General features: G+C 41.6%; 1 protein-coding gene across 7 annotated transcripts in view; it reads left to right on the top strand.

Annotated features, from left to right (window-relative positions):
• dlgap4a (discs, large (Drosophila) homolog-associated protein 4a) overlaps positions 1-12,778 on the top strand; it is a 108,084-nt gene extending 95,306 nt beyond the window's left edge. For all 7 annotated transcript variants that reach the window (XM_085782513.1, XM_085782514.1, XM_085782515.1 and 4 more), the window contains 6 exons: positions 5,131-5,549; positions 5,772-5,869; positions 6,703-7,139; positions 8,755-8,846; positions 9,291-9,443; positions 10,110-12,778. In XM_085782513.1, the coding sequence (XP_085638639.1) occupies positions 5,131-5,549; positions 5,772-5,869; positions 6,703-7,139; positions 8,755-8,846; positions 9,291-9,443; positions 10,110-10,334 (1,424 nt within the window). In that variant the 3' untranslated portion in view covers positions 10,335-12,778. The remainder of the gene's footprint in view (positions 1-5,130; positions 5,550-5,771; positions 5,870-6,702; positions 7,140-8,754; positions 8,847-9,290; positions 9,444-10,109) is intronic.
• Positions 12,779-16,344: the final 3,566 nt, after the last annotated feature.

Here is a 16,344-nt window from a genome sequence, read left to right as displayed (position 1 = left end):
ACTTCTTACATCCCAAACCAGAATCTGCCAATCTCTGTCGCCTAAAATGACAGAGAAACTAATTCTTCTTTTAAACAGCTAATGGCAACAGCGCTGAAACTAGTCAATCTTGTCCACACAAGTTTTAGTCTGTGCTGTGGAGGGCCCATTAGTGGTCATCTGATCTCTCTCAGACAGACCTGTTGATGGAGCCAGTGCATATGCTGGGTCAGAGACTGCATAGCTCTCATAAGTGAAGCAATTTAGTGAACATGTGATCATCATAGTGGTGTTGACAGTGTTGTAATAGATCCTAATTGTTTTCAGTGAGAGAAAGTTCTTGGGGCTCTCAAATAAACGGCTCTCAGACAGCTGCTGTCCTCTGTTTGAAAATGTTAAAATAAAATAAAAATCCTTCTTTTCCCTTCTTCCTACAGCTTTGCTGCCAGTTTCCCACCATAGTTGGACTAAAACTGAAATTCTACGCAACTTCCTATCAGCTGTGGATCTTCTGATCAATAAGTAATGATCATGAAATCTTAATGCAAAAAGCAAGTTCAGTGAAAGATTTATTGAAACATGTGTCGGTGGGCTATTTTTAGCAGCACAGCCGATGTAACAGTGCTGACTTGTTTAGCTGTTTCTTATCAATTAAAGGTCCTTGAGCGTACAATGACAAGATATACAATGAAATGCTGCCACACTCTACTGATGGCAGACTAAAGTTGGCATTAGTTTAATTCACAGTCTGCTAACTGTAATTTCTTGTTGATCAAAAATGTTACGCAAAGAATGATATTACAAATAATAAAAGAGTAAGCAGCCAGCACCCACCATAGTTATGAAGAGCTTCAATCAACAGCTACTTGTATCAGTTTGTTTAAATGTTACCTAATAGGTCATTAAGGAAAGGGGGAGGCTGTTAAAACCAGCTCTCTCCATACAAAGAAAGGCAGCCTTCTTATTCATTTGAATGAGGCGATGATATAACGTAGTGGGGATGCCATTGTAGAGTGCTCTAGCTAAAAGCTGCAGGGTGGTCTGGCGAAAAATTTGGATTTGGCTCAGCTTGCTGCGACGCAACATCATCTAGCAAGGTGCTGCGTTTGCCAGTCAAATACATGCAAACCCACATTCCCACAGGATTACTTTGTGACGTGAATGGTGTATTTTTTACTGTGTGCCTCACAATCATCGCAACGGAAGATAAAATGACAGACCTCATAACTTTCCAGAGTTGTAAATATCCTCTCCGATAGTATTATGAGCCTCTGTGCAGTGAAACGCCACGATATTCATATGTATGCTGTAGCTACTGCCGAGTTTGTTTCAAAACAGGGCCGATGTCCTTCTGCTAACTCTGTTATTGGTTTCATTGTTGCTTTATCTTAAAAGGAACCCCAACTATGATTACCTATAGGCTAGGGCTGGGCGATAAAACGATAACGATATATATCGCGATATAACTTTACTCAATAGCAATATGAAACGTGGTCGATAGAAAGTCGATAGGTTTCATTCATTCATGTTTTGAAACAGCCAATGAAAACGAGAGTTGCGCCGCGCTGAACCACTGGCTGAGCCAACCAGGTTAGATTGACACAGCACAGGAAGACTGTACACAGCACAACAACACGTGGTAATGTTTGGGCTGCTGCAGCCTGGCGTCAGCAGCGGGGCATCGCCAGTAAAAAGAGAGAGAGAATGAGTGTTGCCTCGAAAGAAAAAATGGAGGAGAACGAGTGACCGCGAAAAGACGTGGTACGTCATGTTTACATTAACCCAGATTGATTGAACTCTAATACAGTAGGTGTAAACAACCCTAAACTTTAACCACGGAGACAGCAGGCAGTCGGAGCGACTGTAGCAGCAGCAGAGAGATGAACAGCGGAGTGATAATGTCTCATTGCTTTTATATGTTAATCATTACATCTGAAATGTTCAATTTTTGACGAAAAATAAATATTTAAATCAGAAATAACCTTCTGATATCTTCAAATCTCACTTGTGAGTATGATGGAACATTTAGGCTTGACAAAAACAGTGACTTGAGTCCTATTGTGATATATATCGATATCGACTGATATGGAAAAAATTATCGTGATAGGATTTTTTCTCATATCGCCCAGCCCTACTATAGGCCTGAATAAACCATGATTGTTCTCTTCTACGTAAATATGTTTTGGGAAACAGCTGATTTGGAAATTGAAGCTCTCGACAACACACGCCTTCCCTCTCGTTTGTCATGGAGACGCAGTTGCTATACACTTTGCCCCACGATCGCCTCCTCATGAATCTGATTTTCTTCATTTTGAGGTTCGGATTGAGTCGTACTGTGTGTTGTTGTCACCCTCACCAATGTTGCGTTTGGGTTTGAAATGAAAAGGATGGACAAACGACACATTTGTTGCTGTAAAATCAAAAAAACAGGACCGGTGGAATATGCGGGCAACCATTTGACGTCACTGTCAATTACAGTGGCGACCTCCCGGTGAAAATATCATTTCAAATTGTATAAAAACGAAAATCAGGAATGTATTCTGTGTCACATAAATATTACTGATATCAACATTAATTTTATACAGCCTACAAGTTATCATAGTTGGGGTTCCTTTTAAAACAATTATGACATTTCAGGCTCAGTTTCTGTTGCTTACAGTTTTCCCTGGCTGTGTGTAGTGTAGAAATTCGGCACAGGTCCAGCCGCTGACCTGCTGTGGCAGCCAGCGTTGGAATTTAGCAGTTAATCATTCACATCTCTAATTTGCACTGGTGTTCATTCATGCGTTCAATAGCCAGGCCTTGATTGTGTCAAAAGACCGGATGATTGAAGGTGGGATGACCTTTAGGGTTCTGAAGGAGGAAATGTTTGGGCTAGGAGGCTGTTTGCTGGCCCTGACCCAGACATCCAGGGTCTGGGCAGCTTTTTCATCAACTAATTACCTTTTGGCACAATCTGTATAGGCAGACATCACACCACATATTGCAGTGGAACAGAAAAATGGACTGTAGTGTTTGCTAAAATGTGCAAATAATCTGCAATTAGCCCATTTCGCTGTGACCTATTTGTTGTTGTTTTTGCTCATAAATCGTGCTATTGTAGATCTGAGTGAGAAAAGCACGTGTGTCGTCAACTTTTCATGGGTATTTAGCTCAGAATAGATGAACTGTTACGGTGTAAATGTTTAGAATTAATTTTATAGCTCTGTGCGCAACAGACGCACGCAGACACAACAAATGGGAGGCATGTGTTACAACTCGGGGTGTAATAGGACACATTAACTTTGGGAATGTCATGCATCTGTGCTATGAGGACCGCAAGAAGTGTCTCATTCTTTCAGAATAGATGTGCTGTTGTTGGTTGCATGTGCTCTGTGACTGCAGGTCAGGGCTGCATGAGCGAGTCACTCATGAACTACATGGACTGGATTCCACAGCCATGTTTGTGTATGTTGGTGGGATTGAATGTGGGCTTTACTAGAGCAGTGACTCACGGGCTGATGATGGAAGTGCAGCGCCCTCAGAATTATAGGGTGTTAGGTTGCTATTTAAATTGAAACCACTACCGGAGAGAATAAACACTACATTTTCTTGAATTACCTTTCTTGGTCAGCTAATTTTAAAGACATATTTTATCCATCATGTGTGAGTGAATGCTGTAATGGGGCAAAAGTATTTGCTGCGTGTTTTGCAACCCTGTCAATCAGAGATTACCGAGGGACCAGCTGTTCAAATAGCATCTATATGTTCTGCCCAAACACACCCCCTAATTCTGGGAGAGAGCCTGTGGTTTTTCTTGGTTTCTCGAGTTGATTTACTGTAGTTAACTGTGTATCATCCACCACAACCCTGCAGTCAGACTGATGACAGGAAAAGAGGCACCAGTCTCATTCCTGGTGCCTGAGTCAGATTGTTCTTACTCACTAGTAGTAATCCCCTTTTGGGCCTTATATTTGGTTTCTCTTGAAAATGTATGAATCAAAGGTTCATTCGTCTGGGTCAGAGTGTAATTAAGTGTTAAACGGTTTACAATATGTAGACATTAGTGACTTATATCTCTTATAATAAATTGTCTGTTCATCATTAACACAAATAATAGTCAAATTGAATTTAGTTTCATTATTATTTAGAAATGATTAATGTTTGGTGATCATATCATTCACGATATTGGGGAAAAAATGTAGTATGTATGCGTGAGCAAATGTGCATTGCATCACAGAAATCAACGTGGTACCAAATATTAAAAATAGCTAATAAATGAATAAAAGTAGGAAGAATAACAACCATGTCTGTCTGGTACAGTTGGACTTTATGCTTTGCATCAAACAGCTACTTGTTTTGGCTGAAACTGCAGTGAGAGCAGTGTCAGTGAACCAAAACAGTACAGATGTGGGTCGGATCATGGGAAAAAAGTACAGAAACTGCCTATAAAGCTTCACAATGAAAACAAGAGCAGCAGATTTCAGTGACTACACTCTCTAAGATAGCAAACCTCCTCACACTGTAATATGATCTGTTGTTATTATGAATATATTGATTGTAGCTGCAACATATGGCATATTTCCCAGCACAAATGCAGTCCCTGTGTGTGCACTGATATGATTTTAACATGTAGTCAGACTTGTGTTTTAAATACTGTAAATGTTGTGTAAAAGATTGTTATCAATACATGTGGTGATTTGTGCAATCGTGTTACACAGGATATCTGTGTTGTTTGGCCCAGCTTCGCAGTGCTTCAGATGCCAGAGAAATGCAAAAATGAAAAAGCACAAGAAGGACATTTTAGTTCCCAGCTTTCGTTCCTGGAACTGTCGGGTTGAAAATGGCTTTGAGCAGAGAACAGAGAGTCGTCCTGTCAGACAGTCCCCAGAGCAAAAGCACTGTGAAGGTGTGGCATGTAAAGAAAGATCCCTAGAGACAGACTGACGTCAATGGAACACAACCACCAGCAGGTTTATACAAAACATGGGAGGTAGCCTGAAGAGCATCACTAATAGAGGCAGCAAGAAGGGCAAAGTGCACATTTGTTTTTCAGATGAGCCAGGTTTATGGCTTTATACCTGGCACCTAATAGACACCAACTGATGTGGTTTCTCGCTCTAAACCCATTTCTCTTTCTCTGTTTTTGTTTGTGCTTCTCTCCGCCAACAGTCGGCAGTAGGAAGGCTCCTCCTCCAGTCCCACCGCGCACCACCTCCAAGCCCCTCATCTCAGTGACGCTGCAGAGCAGCACCGAGTCGGCCCAGGACACATACCTTGACCAGCAGGACCGGGGCAGCGAAGTCAACAGCCAGTCAGGACGCAGCAACTCCTCCGACAGTCTCTGTAGCATCCGCACGGGCAGTCTGGCTAAGGGGACCCAGCCTCCACCAGCTGCCGTCCCCGCTGCAACCGCCGCGAGCTCCGTGCCTCCTGTTCCAGCCCCTCGTGACCTCCCCCCCACCATCACTGTTATTCCCGCCTCCGCTTTCATTTCTACCCTGCCCCAAAATGATACCCTGAGCACTGGTGTCACCCCAGAGCCGGCCCCGACTGCACCCAAGAGGAAATTGTCCTCAATCGGAATTCAGGTGAGATTCGTCTACTTTTATAGTGGGATAACAGTGTTTCCGCTAGGATTTTTTTAAGGAGTGGCGGCGACAATAAAAAAAGAATAAGATATTTGAAGGAGTGGCGGCTAGGATTTAGGAATGGCGGCCCGCCATTTCAAAATGAATGTAGAGGAAACACTGGATAAATTTAGGCCAGGTTAGAAATGAGGCTAAAGCCCACAATCACATTTTGTTTTTCAGGTGGATTGCCTTCATCCTATTCCAAGAGAGGAACCAACACCCTTGGCCGCCCCCCTGAAATTTCAGTCAATTGGAGTTCAAGTGGAGAACGGCAGGCCGTAAGTATACACTCACAACTGCCAGTCCAGTTTTCATAAAGATGTTGCAAAGATGGGATGTTCAAAATCAGAAATGGATCAATGGATTAAGGGTATCATGGCATAAATATATAAATATATGGCACTTAATTATTTGACTAAATGTTTCTGCTCTGCACTCTGATACTGATCTATTATCTGTTGATATTTTATTGAAGATTTATGATTTATTATTTATAACAGACAAATAGAAACCTATTGTGATTTCTGGGAATAACAGTCATAATTTTGTTATGTAGATGTTCGACCCTGCCGTCAGGCCTGTGTGTCCTGTGTGTAGCTTTTCCCTTCACAACTGAGCACACTCACTACTTTGCTTGTGAATCTGCAGCCAGTGCTAAGTGAGTAGCTAAGGTCATTCAGCAGTCAGCCTGGCAGCAGCGCAGCTCTCTGATGGATGTCTATCTACTCTTGTTTCGACTGTAGTGAGCTGAACGTAGTGAGAAACTGGCCATTTAAACTTTTCCAGAGCACTATAATTTCCCTTAATCACATTTGTTTGACAGCTCACTTCCTTTTCTCCTGCTCATTATCTCTGAAGCCAACAGTTTACCACTATGTTGTATACCTGATCTGTTGCTAATCTCCCCGCTGCCTCCATCCTCAATACAGAGTCTCCTGACTCTTTGTGTCTCAGTGGAGGAGATGGTGCTCCACCATCATCTGCCATCAAGTGCTGTCAGTTGAACTCACTGACCTCAAACTGTTACAGTGAAATACGGTTGACGCATCACTTCATTGTCTTATTCATTTGACCGTCCGTCAAGAGCTGATGTTTGTGCGTGTCTCTGCAGTCTCAGCCGGGACAGCAGCATGGCCTCCAGACAAAACACAGAGACTGAGCCTCAGGAGCCGCAGGACGCCGCGCCAACAGTAAACAACACGACCAACTGCACCAACAGTCAAACGGTGAACAGCTCTGCGCCCAACGGACAGGACAAAGCCATGGAACAGCAGCCCCTCAAACACACCTCACCCCCAACCAGGATATCCAACTCAACCCCGGAGACTCTGGACCCGGCTTTAGACCCGTCCTCGTTGCCCCCGCCAGACCCCAGCCTGGAGACCGGAAACTGCTGCGCCCACGGAGATACTGTTCCACCCAGCACGCCGTCTTGCCTCCGAGATGGCAACTGGTTTCTGAAGCTGCTGCAGGCGGAAACAGGCCGCATGGAGGGCTGGTGTCAACAGATGGAGCAGGAGACCAAAGACAATAAGATCTCAGAGGAAGGTTAGTGACAGAATCACATAAATTGGCTATCAAAAAAATGTAGAATGTGTTCACATCTGCACATAATGTAGATTTGGGGCTTCAAAGTACTTTGACTGATAGTTAGCTGCATATACTGTATATGACCCAGTTGGCTACATCACATACCTGATGGCAGCATCATGTCTTGGTTTTCCATCATCAGCAGGGAAGGAAAACACAGAATCAGAAAAACAAGGTGTAGAAAAGTACAGCAGAAGAAATGAATTGATCACGTAGAAATGCACCAAAACTTTTAGGCCGAAATTGGCCAAAAAATAATTTTTGGCCAAAGACGTCGCCAACATCTAAAATGCCTCCCATTTCTGCTGGAAATGCTGACAGAGGAAAGTTAGTGACAGAATCACATTAATTGGCTATCAAAAAATGTAGCATCTGTTCACATTTGTCATTTGGAGAGATTTATCTGTACATAATGTAGATTTGGGACTTCTAAGTACTTTGACTGATAGTTAGCTGCATATACTGTATGTGACCCAGTTGGCTACATCACAGACCTGATGGCAGCATCATGTCTTGGTTTTCCTGGGCTGTCAGGGTCGGCCATTGTCAGTGCTTCACAATAGCAGCGAAAGGAAAACACAGAATCCAAAAAACGAGGCACAGTGTAGAAAAGTACAGCTTGTCAAGTCAGTGATGTGAAGAAATGAATTGATGCTCCTATTACTGAAGTTCGCAGACGGATGTTGACCCTGGACAATGAGGCCAAGCAGGACAAACTCAATACTGCTATTGACTCCCAGTAATGCTGCTCATTAGAGTGGGAGTAAGCTTTGTTTTAGCAGTGATAGAGCCACCGCCAAGTCATTTCACTTCCTCCTCTCCCAGAATACCACTCAGGCTTTTAGGCAGATCTATCTCTGCAGTGTCTTAAATATGAATGAGCTAAGAGCTGACTAGCAGTAGAGACTCCATCAGATTATCATTCCTCGTGCTCTCCGTCGACCTGAATTATGAATTTCCATTTACATGCAAATATTAGGCGCAAAATAGCTGAATAAAAGTCATTTGTTGTCCTCCCTCAGATTGAGTTAAAAGACTACTGCTAAGGAAATGATTTACTGTTGCTGTTGAATAGTAAATGTTGTGATAAATATTTCATTACTAGACAACAGGCATAAATCCTACGCCGTCACCCCTCCCGTGTCTTCATGTAGCTCTCTAACCCTTTATTCACGGCATCTCTTAAGTGCAAAAGGACTCGTGGCTTTACTCAAAGTAGCAGCAGCAGCAGCAGCCTTTTATGTCCTCCTCTCAATGTTTCATTCTTGTACAGTACCAGTCATCTATGAGTGGGACTGGCCTGTACTCTTTATTTTTGTCATGCATTACAAATAACATACATTGTACTCTGCCCTCACACACTTTGTTAAACTTCCACAAGGCCATCGTGTTTTATTTTTGAGGCTGAGACATTGAATAAAGATGAGAGGTGGAAGTACTCTACACATCACAGTCAGAGTATCAAACACATCTGATGATCTGATTGGCGACTAGATACGTCGATCAGCGACCGATCAATCCGCTCATCCCTCAGCTTGTTGGTGATTTTTCATGTTCTTCTCTCTTTTTGTAGTGTTGGGAACGATCCGCAGCGCAGTAGGCAGCGCTCAGCTCCTCATGACACAGAAGTTCGAGCAGTTCAGAGGCCTCTGTAATGAGAACTTGGTGAGTGAATCACTCTTGGTACACCGCCCTACTTCATGTTTTTTGTTACCCTCTCAAATTCTCATTGATATCAATTGCTTTCTGTCTTTGTCCGGCCAACATAATTTGTCCAATACAAACTTCCTATTATTATATTACATTTAGAGGAACCCGAAACATGAAATCTTCAATTACTTAGTCAGTCAGATTTACTGTAATAGATGATCACTTTACTTGATTCAATTGTTGGCTGTTCCTTCTTGTCAGACTCTCTCTATTACAGGTCTAATATTGCTGAAATGTAATCATCTGAAAGTTGATTGGTGTCAAATGTGTTTTCTCTTCATCTATTTGCTTGAAGAGAGCCTCACCAGGAAGTGTGTGAGTGTGTGGGGACAGATGTGATTAATTGTCTCTGATATGGTCAAAGCCGTTCATCTGTCACTTCTCTGCCCCGCCTCATAGAACATGAACGCCAACCCACGACCTACGGCACAGGACCTGGCGGGCTTCTGGGATCTGCTGCAGCTCTCGATAGAAGACATAAGCATGAAGTTTGATGAGCTCTACCAACTGAAGGCCAACAACTGGCAGCTCCCCGAGAAATTAGAGAAAAAGGTGATGGTTTGATGCCTAATTGTGCTTTATATTCTGCACAGTAATTGTGTTTAAATGCTTTGATTTATTATGTGATGCACACAGAGATCTTCATATGGAGTTCACATCCTGTTTTTTTTTAGTGCAGTGACTGTGGTGAGCAAGAGATTTGCAGTGTAGTCAGTTTGTTAAATGTCTGTAAATGAAATAGAGAAGACGACTGAGAGTCTTTCTTTAACTTCCTTAATTTTGTCTTGACTCATAAAATATGTTATGGAAAACACAAGCAGCTACACACATTTGTTGTGTGTCTCAAGTGGCCTTCTCTGTCTCTGCTCTAGTCCCAACAGGAAGTTCTCAGGATGTGCACATCAGCTGCACCTGAGTGTACCAGATATCTCTAGAGATAAAGCACAAAGCCACCATAGGAAACAGCAAAGGCCCTTAACGACTCAGTGTAAAACTATCAACTCTGGCTCGATAAAACAAGTTATTATTTCATAATTTTCAAGCATAGATCAGTTTATCTCTACATAAACTTTTAATATTGAAGTCTACTCACATAACTTTATAAAGATACTCTCAAGATATCTTACAAATAACCCTGTGGAAACAGCACTGAGGCTGTTTTTAGCTCGTTCCTCGCCGTTATCTGACTCCTCTTCCTTCTTGACACGATTTCCTCAGGATGAAAACAAGCAGCTTCCATCTTCTGTGCCAAAGAAGCAGTCCAAGCCCAAACTGTCCGCGGGGAAGGACAGGAGCGTGGACTCGGCCGTGGACAAGCAGCGGCAAGAAGCCCGAAAACGGCTGATGGCGGCGAAGCGCGCGGCTTCAGTACGACAGAACTCCGCCACGGAAAGCGCCGACAGCATCGAAATCTACGTCCCCGAGGCCCAGACCCGCCTCTGAGAGCGAACCAGCATCGATCATCGAGGAGGGGAGAGGGGGGGGGAAAGAAAAAAAAAACGAACAAAAAAAAAAAAAACCTGACTCACTTTAGACATTCATTGACACAAACACACAAAACAGATCTGAGGCGAACACACAGACGTACAACGGATGCACAGAGGCCGATCCCTCACGGCGGCACAGGAGAAACGTGGGATCAACAGGGCAACAATCCAGAATAATGCAGACCATCACCCGGCTTCCGTGGGACAGAAAAATAACATTGACAGATGTTTAATACTATTGTTATTATTGTTATTATTGACATTATAATAATTATTATCTCCTAAAGTATATCAAGACTGTCTTAAATGTGCAAGTATCTTGGATAAGGACATCCTGTACCTTGTGAGCTGAAGAATCTTGGTATCCCAGAAGTTTACTCTCTTAAAAAAAACTCCCTTCACTGCTGAGTCTACCGGCAAGTTGTGGCTGCCTGGTTTACGAGCTGAGCTACCATCCACACACACTCAGGACACACATGCAGGTGTACTCACTGTCCACAGAGTCTTCCTGTTCTCTATTTGTATTAGGCTGCCACTCGTCGGGTGTGGTGTGTACGCTTTACTGTGTAAGAGTTATAAGATGGCGCTAATGTACTCAGAGGTTTAAAAATGCAGAGAACCAGAGGAAGGCAGTAGCATATATATTATAAATATCACACTATTACAATGTTCATTTTGTAAATGTTGTATACCAGATTATTTGTTAGAAAGAGGTCAGTGTTCAGTACCAAGGTAGTTTTTTATAGATCAAGTACATGTACTGTCATGATATATTAGCACTTGATGCAATCATTCACTCCACCTCTCTCTCTCTCTATCTCCCCCTCCCTCTCCCTTTTCACAAACGCACACTACACAGTCTGTGTCTGTGAATACCCATTGTTAAAGTCTTACATTGGTTTGTTTTTTTTGTTTTTTTTTGTGAAGGGATGTGAGGCCCGACTGCCCAGCCACTGAGCTGCAGAGGAATGTATGAAATGTATGCATTTACAGCTCACGTCGACTTGATCACTGCACTTTCCATTCACCTCAGATCAAGTTCTACCCACCTTTTTTTTTCATTCGCCCGACTCATTCTGACTCTTTCACTGCATCCTCGTGCGATGTAGGGGACCAAGACTCACCACTCGATACGGCATTCCCATCCAACCAGACTACATGTGATAGGGTGGGGGTTTACTTGCTACTGGAAAGGAAATGGAATTTTAATAGCAATAATTAAATCATGTTAGAAGAAGCAATGCAGTAAGGTACCCAGTCGTAAATGATTTAATTCAGCGTCTCTAATAAGACTTTCTTAGCATGAAGGATGAATGTTAATTTCTGTTATGAACTGACTGTCCTTGAAAAGACTCAAATCTCAGGTTGAACACTTAAAACTCGTCAGTAAAAACCACTATCGATTATTTATTGTATATCCTCCAATGAACTGGCCAAATCCTTCCGAACCATTGCCAAATGTTTCGACTGCAGACCTACTCAGTGTTCAGAAAGAAGAAAAGTTCACCTTAGGTTTGGCTCAGTGAAGTTTAAAGGCTTAATTTGACGACTGAAAAACAAAAAAAAGCCGTCTCCTTCACTCCCCTTTCGAGCAGCTTGAACTCCCACCCGCTTTGTTGAGAATGAAGAACTGTGGTACATTTTATAATTTAAAATCTAAACGTCATTCGACACGTTTTTGTGGCTTTCATTCAAATATGGGGGTGAACCTAAACATGTCCTGACTTCTGTAATTATATAAAAATTTAAATGGTGCTGCGAGGGATTTTTCGTATCGTGCCAAGACGGCAATGATCATCAACATTTCAGTGTAATTTGATAAAGCTTTTATTTAAAGTGATAATTTTATTTAATCTGCTCATGAGCTCAGCTGTCTGTGTGTGTGTGTGTGTGTGTGTGTGTGTGTGTGCGTGTGTGTGTGCGTGTGTGTGTGCGCATTCTCAGCTAAGTTTGTTTGTGTTTGCATCGGCTCGCTCCAGATCCTCTTTTGCCTACACGTTGAGCATGGGACTGGAACGGTTTCCACGTTTCACTTTTCTCTGATGGAAACGCAGGTGCCAAGGGTACATGAGTGGAACAGGGCATCGCAGTTACTCATGCACAAGTGTAGGTTGACTCACTAGTTCTTCAGTTTTTTGTTTTTTTTTCTAGTTTTTTTTTTTTTTTTCTTAGTAAGAGCTGGCTCTCCCCCTACTGGTCAGTCCTTGCGTGACACTCCAGACATCTTGTCTTGCTCCATTTTGAATCTTTAGTTTAACATCAAACAAGAAATAAAATTGAGCTGGGAATGCTGACACAATACCAAGTTGTTGATTTTCTTATTCTCTTATTTGTATTACATCAACAATGGACATGTGCATTTCATTGTCCAAAGAAATCATTAAACATCCCTTTGCTACATGTCCTGGTCATCATTTGCTGTCTTTTTTTAAATTGCACTCATCCATGATACAATGGTAATATTAACTGCTGTGTTAATATTACACACAAATAAATCATAAGCATTAGATTAGACCTTTCTATTGTTACTGTGTAATCTCTAAAAAAGCATGGCCTTCTCTTACATATAAAAGTATACAAAGATCCTTGCCAGTGAATTTTCAGTACTCCTTTAAACGAGTCTTGCAAATGATCTGAAACTATTCAATCTGTGTGAGGCATTCAGGGTATGTACTGTACGTCAAAAGTTTATAACTGTGACAAATAGTGGAAAAGTCCTCTCAGTTTTTTTGTTTTGTTTTGTTTTTTTCATATCATTTGAGAGCCGGATTCCCTTTATTCGCCCACATAATGATTGAACTTGAAGAGAGTGTGACCTGATCAGGGAACTTCAGTTTGTTTACCAGGACTTCCTGAGTTTCAAAGGGCTACAAAATGGACAAACAGTGACCAGAAGGTGCAACTCTGTATGCGGAAAATGTGAACGTGGATGAAGCGATGTGGGCTTTTTTTTTAAAAGGATTTACAGAACTGAATCAGCACCGTTTGACACGAGTATATTTCAAGGAAGGTTTTTTAAAAATAAAGGGTCATTGTTGTGTACGTTTGATGGACAGAAACACGCTGAGAATCATGAGCCCATTCTGACTTTGGTATACCCACCCTGTAGTGGCCGTCTCTCTCTCTCTATCTTTCTCTTTCTCTGGCTACATATCCACTCTTGGCGTCCGTCCTCTCAGAGATCCAGCTTGGAAATAAATGAGCAAAAACTATGTAGTTCCAGATTATCTTGTACTACTACTGATTAACATTATTTTACAAAAATAAGCACATATCTTACAGACAAAGGGGTTGTTTAATGTTATGGTGTATTAGTTAGACACTGTGAGGCTAGTTTCTTTTAAGAGAATAAAGAATTGTGATTGCAATGACTTATGTGGCATATTTTCTGTATGAAATAAGACGTAGAATTAAAAGGGAACGCCACTTAGTTTGGGAATGCATGTATGTTTTTCCTTGGATATATGTTCAAAACAAATTACCTCAATCCTATTAATTGTTGTTCTTGGAGCTGGAGCAGAAAATTATTAGTGTTCAGAAAACCTCTCTCTTTGTGATCCCAAAGCCTCTTCTGTTTCTTTCTGTTTCTCTTTTTCTTTTTTTCTCCCTTTGTTTTCTCTTTGTGCACAATTGTTTTTATTGTTTTATAACTTAAAATAAAATAAGGGTCCGCAAAACACTTTTGGTCCACCTTAGTCACACCAGCGATACTCCTCCAAGTAGTAACAGCTACAGTAGAGTTACTTATACAAGTGTTCATCCCATACGGACACATGTATACTATTAATATATATAATATATGAACATACTTAGGTCTGAGACTGTAAGGGAAATATGAGTACATATACTAATATTAAAATATATTAAATTATTGAATAAGGGAACATTATGTTATGAATTTTATATAAAAGTGTGCTTTCAACTCTTTTTGCAGCATCTTGGTGAATTCCTTTTCCTGTCTCAACATGACAGTCCCTGCAACTTATCTCACCCCTACGTCACCCCTGCACCCCCACTTGGACCTCATCTGGGGGAATTGTTGAGTATTTCAACATGGAGTGTCCCCTCATCTTTTCTTGTTGCTGAGGTGAAGCAAAACTATCACAGATTTTTCAAAAAAAACAAACAAAAAAAAACATTTAATTAAATTGGGTGGTTACTGATTACCTTAACAACCATTCATGTGTTTGTTATTCAGTAATGTATATGAGAACTAAGTGATGCAGCTATATGAACAAGGCCCAGATTTTATATATATATATTTCAAAATGCAGTAACACAAGGAAATGAAAGACAGGTGAGACGAGGAAGGTTACATTTACATGTTAGGTGTTGAACAGCAGGTGACCACACAGTCCCACTGTGTCCTGTAATGTGATAGGCACCAGATGGTTGTAGGCTCTTTCCATTCAGTGGCATTTCTGCTCACAAGCATCTGGTGCTGTTTTAGTCAGTGACCACAGTGCCACCCACAGGTTTTATGTTGAAGGACCAGATGCCATCAAGTCAGATAGAGAAAACCGGAACACCTTCAAAATAAAACAAAATGTGCTCAACTTCAGAGGTCTTCAACAGCTGCAAGGGGGTCGTGAAATTTTTGGTTGATAAGACAATGTTTTAGGCTATATCTTTTAGTTTCCACATTTATGTTTCAAATAAAAATGTCAATTTGAATAGCTTGTCTGCATGATTATAATGCAGTTGACAGACGTTGAAATTGGCATTGGCATCAGTGAACAAGGTCTGTTTATAAATGGCAGAGGAACAGCCCCCTACTCACTGTCAGTGTTGGGAACGTTACTTTTAAAAAGTAATTAGTTATAGCAGAGACGTTCTTTGGTTATAGTTACTAATTACTTCTCCCAAAAAGTAACTGAGTTAGTAACTCCACTACTTCACTATAATAGTAACTAGTTACCAGGGAACTATTGCATTACTTTTTCTTTCTTTTTTTTTAAGTTTAAATATGTCAAAGAATTTGGATTTTTTTTTCTCTCATTTTTAAATTGTATTTTATTGTTTTCATATATTTCACTGATCGCAATTAAATAATTTTAGACAGGTCTTACATTTTCTTATGCCCACCATGGGCGAGCATTTCACTCGCATTTGCCCCTAAAAAAACAAACATGTGTGAACCGGGAAAATCACAAAAAGAAAGAGGACAACCTGCGATTGGTCAAAAACTACAAATCCCACAATTCTCTGGCCTCAACAATAACAGTAGTTAGTGTAAGTGAGTGGAGCTGTCGGTGAAAAGAGGAAACAACGCCACGTCTGGTCCTGTTCTATGTTGTTCGTTCACACCGTCACCGTTTATTCGTTACGTCCGCGGTGTAAAAGGCCGTGACGCAAAGACGCGATTAGGCGCGAGACGCGGTAGACGCGACTTTTTTTTTTTGCGACGCAATACACCCGATTTGTTTTGTGCGACGGGACCATCGCGTCTTCGTCTATTTCATCGTGTTTGGTGGGAAGACCCACAAGGGGCTTCCCACCAAACACGAGGAACGCTTTTTTTTCGCTCGAGTTCTGACGCGCGACCAAACGCGAGATACGCGATTTAACGCTCGTTTTGACTCGTGACCATTTTGTGTAAATTCGCGTCTTCACGAGCTCGCCCATTTTCACAACAACAACGCCTGTCACAATAAGGCCATGTGATATTTAAAGGGATAGTAGCATTTTTTTTAAAGTGGGGTTGTATGATCTACAAATAGTCCCTAAGTAATTGCAGTAGAAGACTCTCTGCACTCCTCCCGTTCGCAATGCCAGCCCATAGCCCTGCCCAGAGATTTACAACATACAGTGTTGTGAATGGACCCAAAGAAACGGCCTATTTTCACGGCCTAAAAGAGGTTTTACGTGAAAAAAAAGTGCAGGAAAAATGCAGTTTTTATTTGGACCTAACCAACTGCTGATCGGCAGGCGCTAACCCTGGGCGGAGGGATACGTGAGTTAGGTCC

The sequence above is a fragment of the Trachurus japonicus genome, chromosome 7 (genome assembly GCF_045865225.1).
Source record: "Trachurus japonicus isolate A0001 chromosome 7, Traja_1.0".
NCBI lineage: Eukaryota > Metazoa > Chordata > Actinopteri > Carangiformes > Carangidae > Trachurus > Trachurus japonicus.
This window is presented reverse-complemented; position numbering and strand designations above follow the sequence as displayed.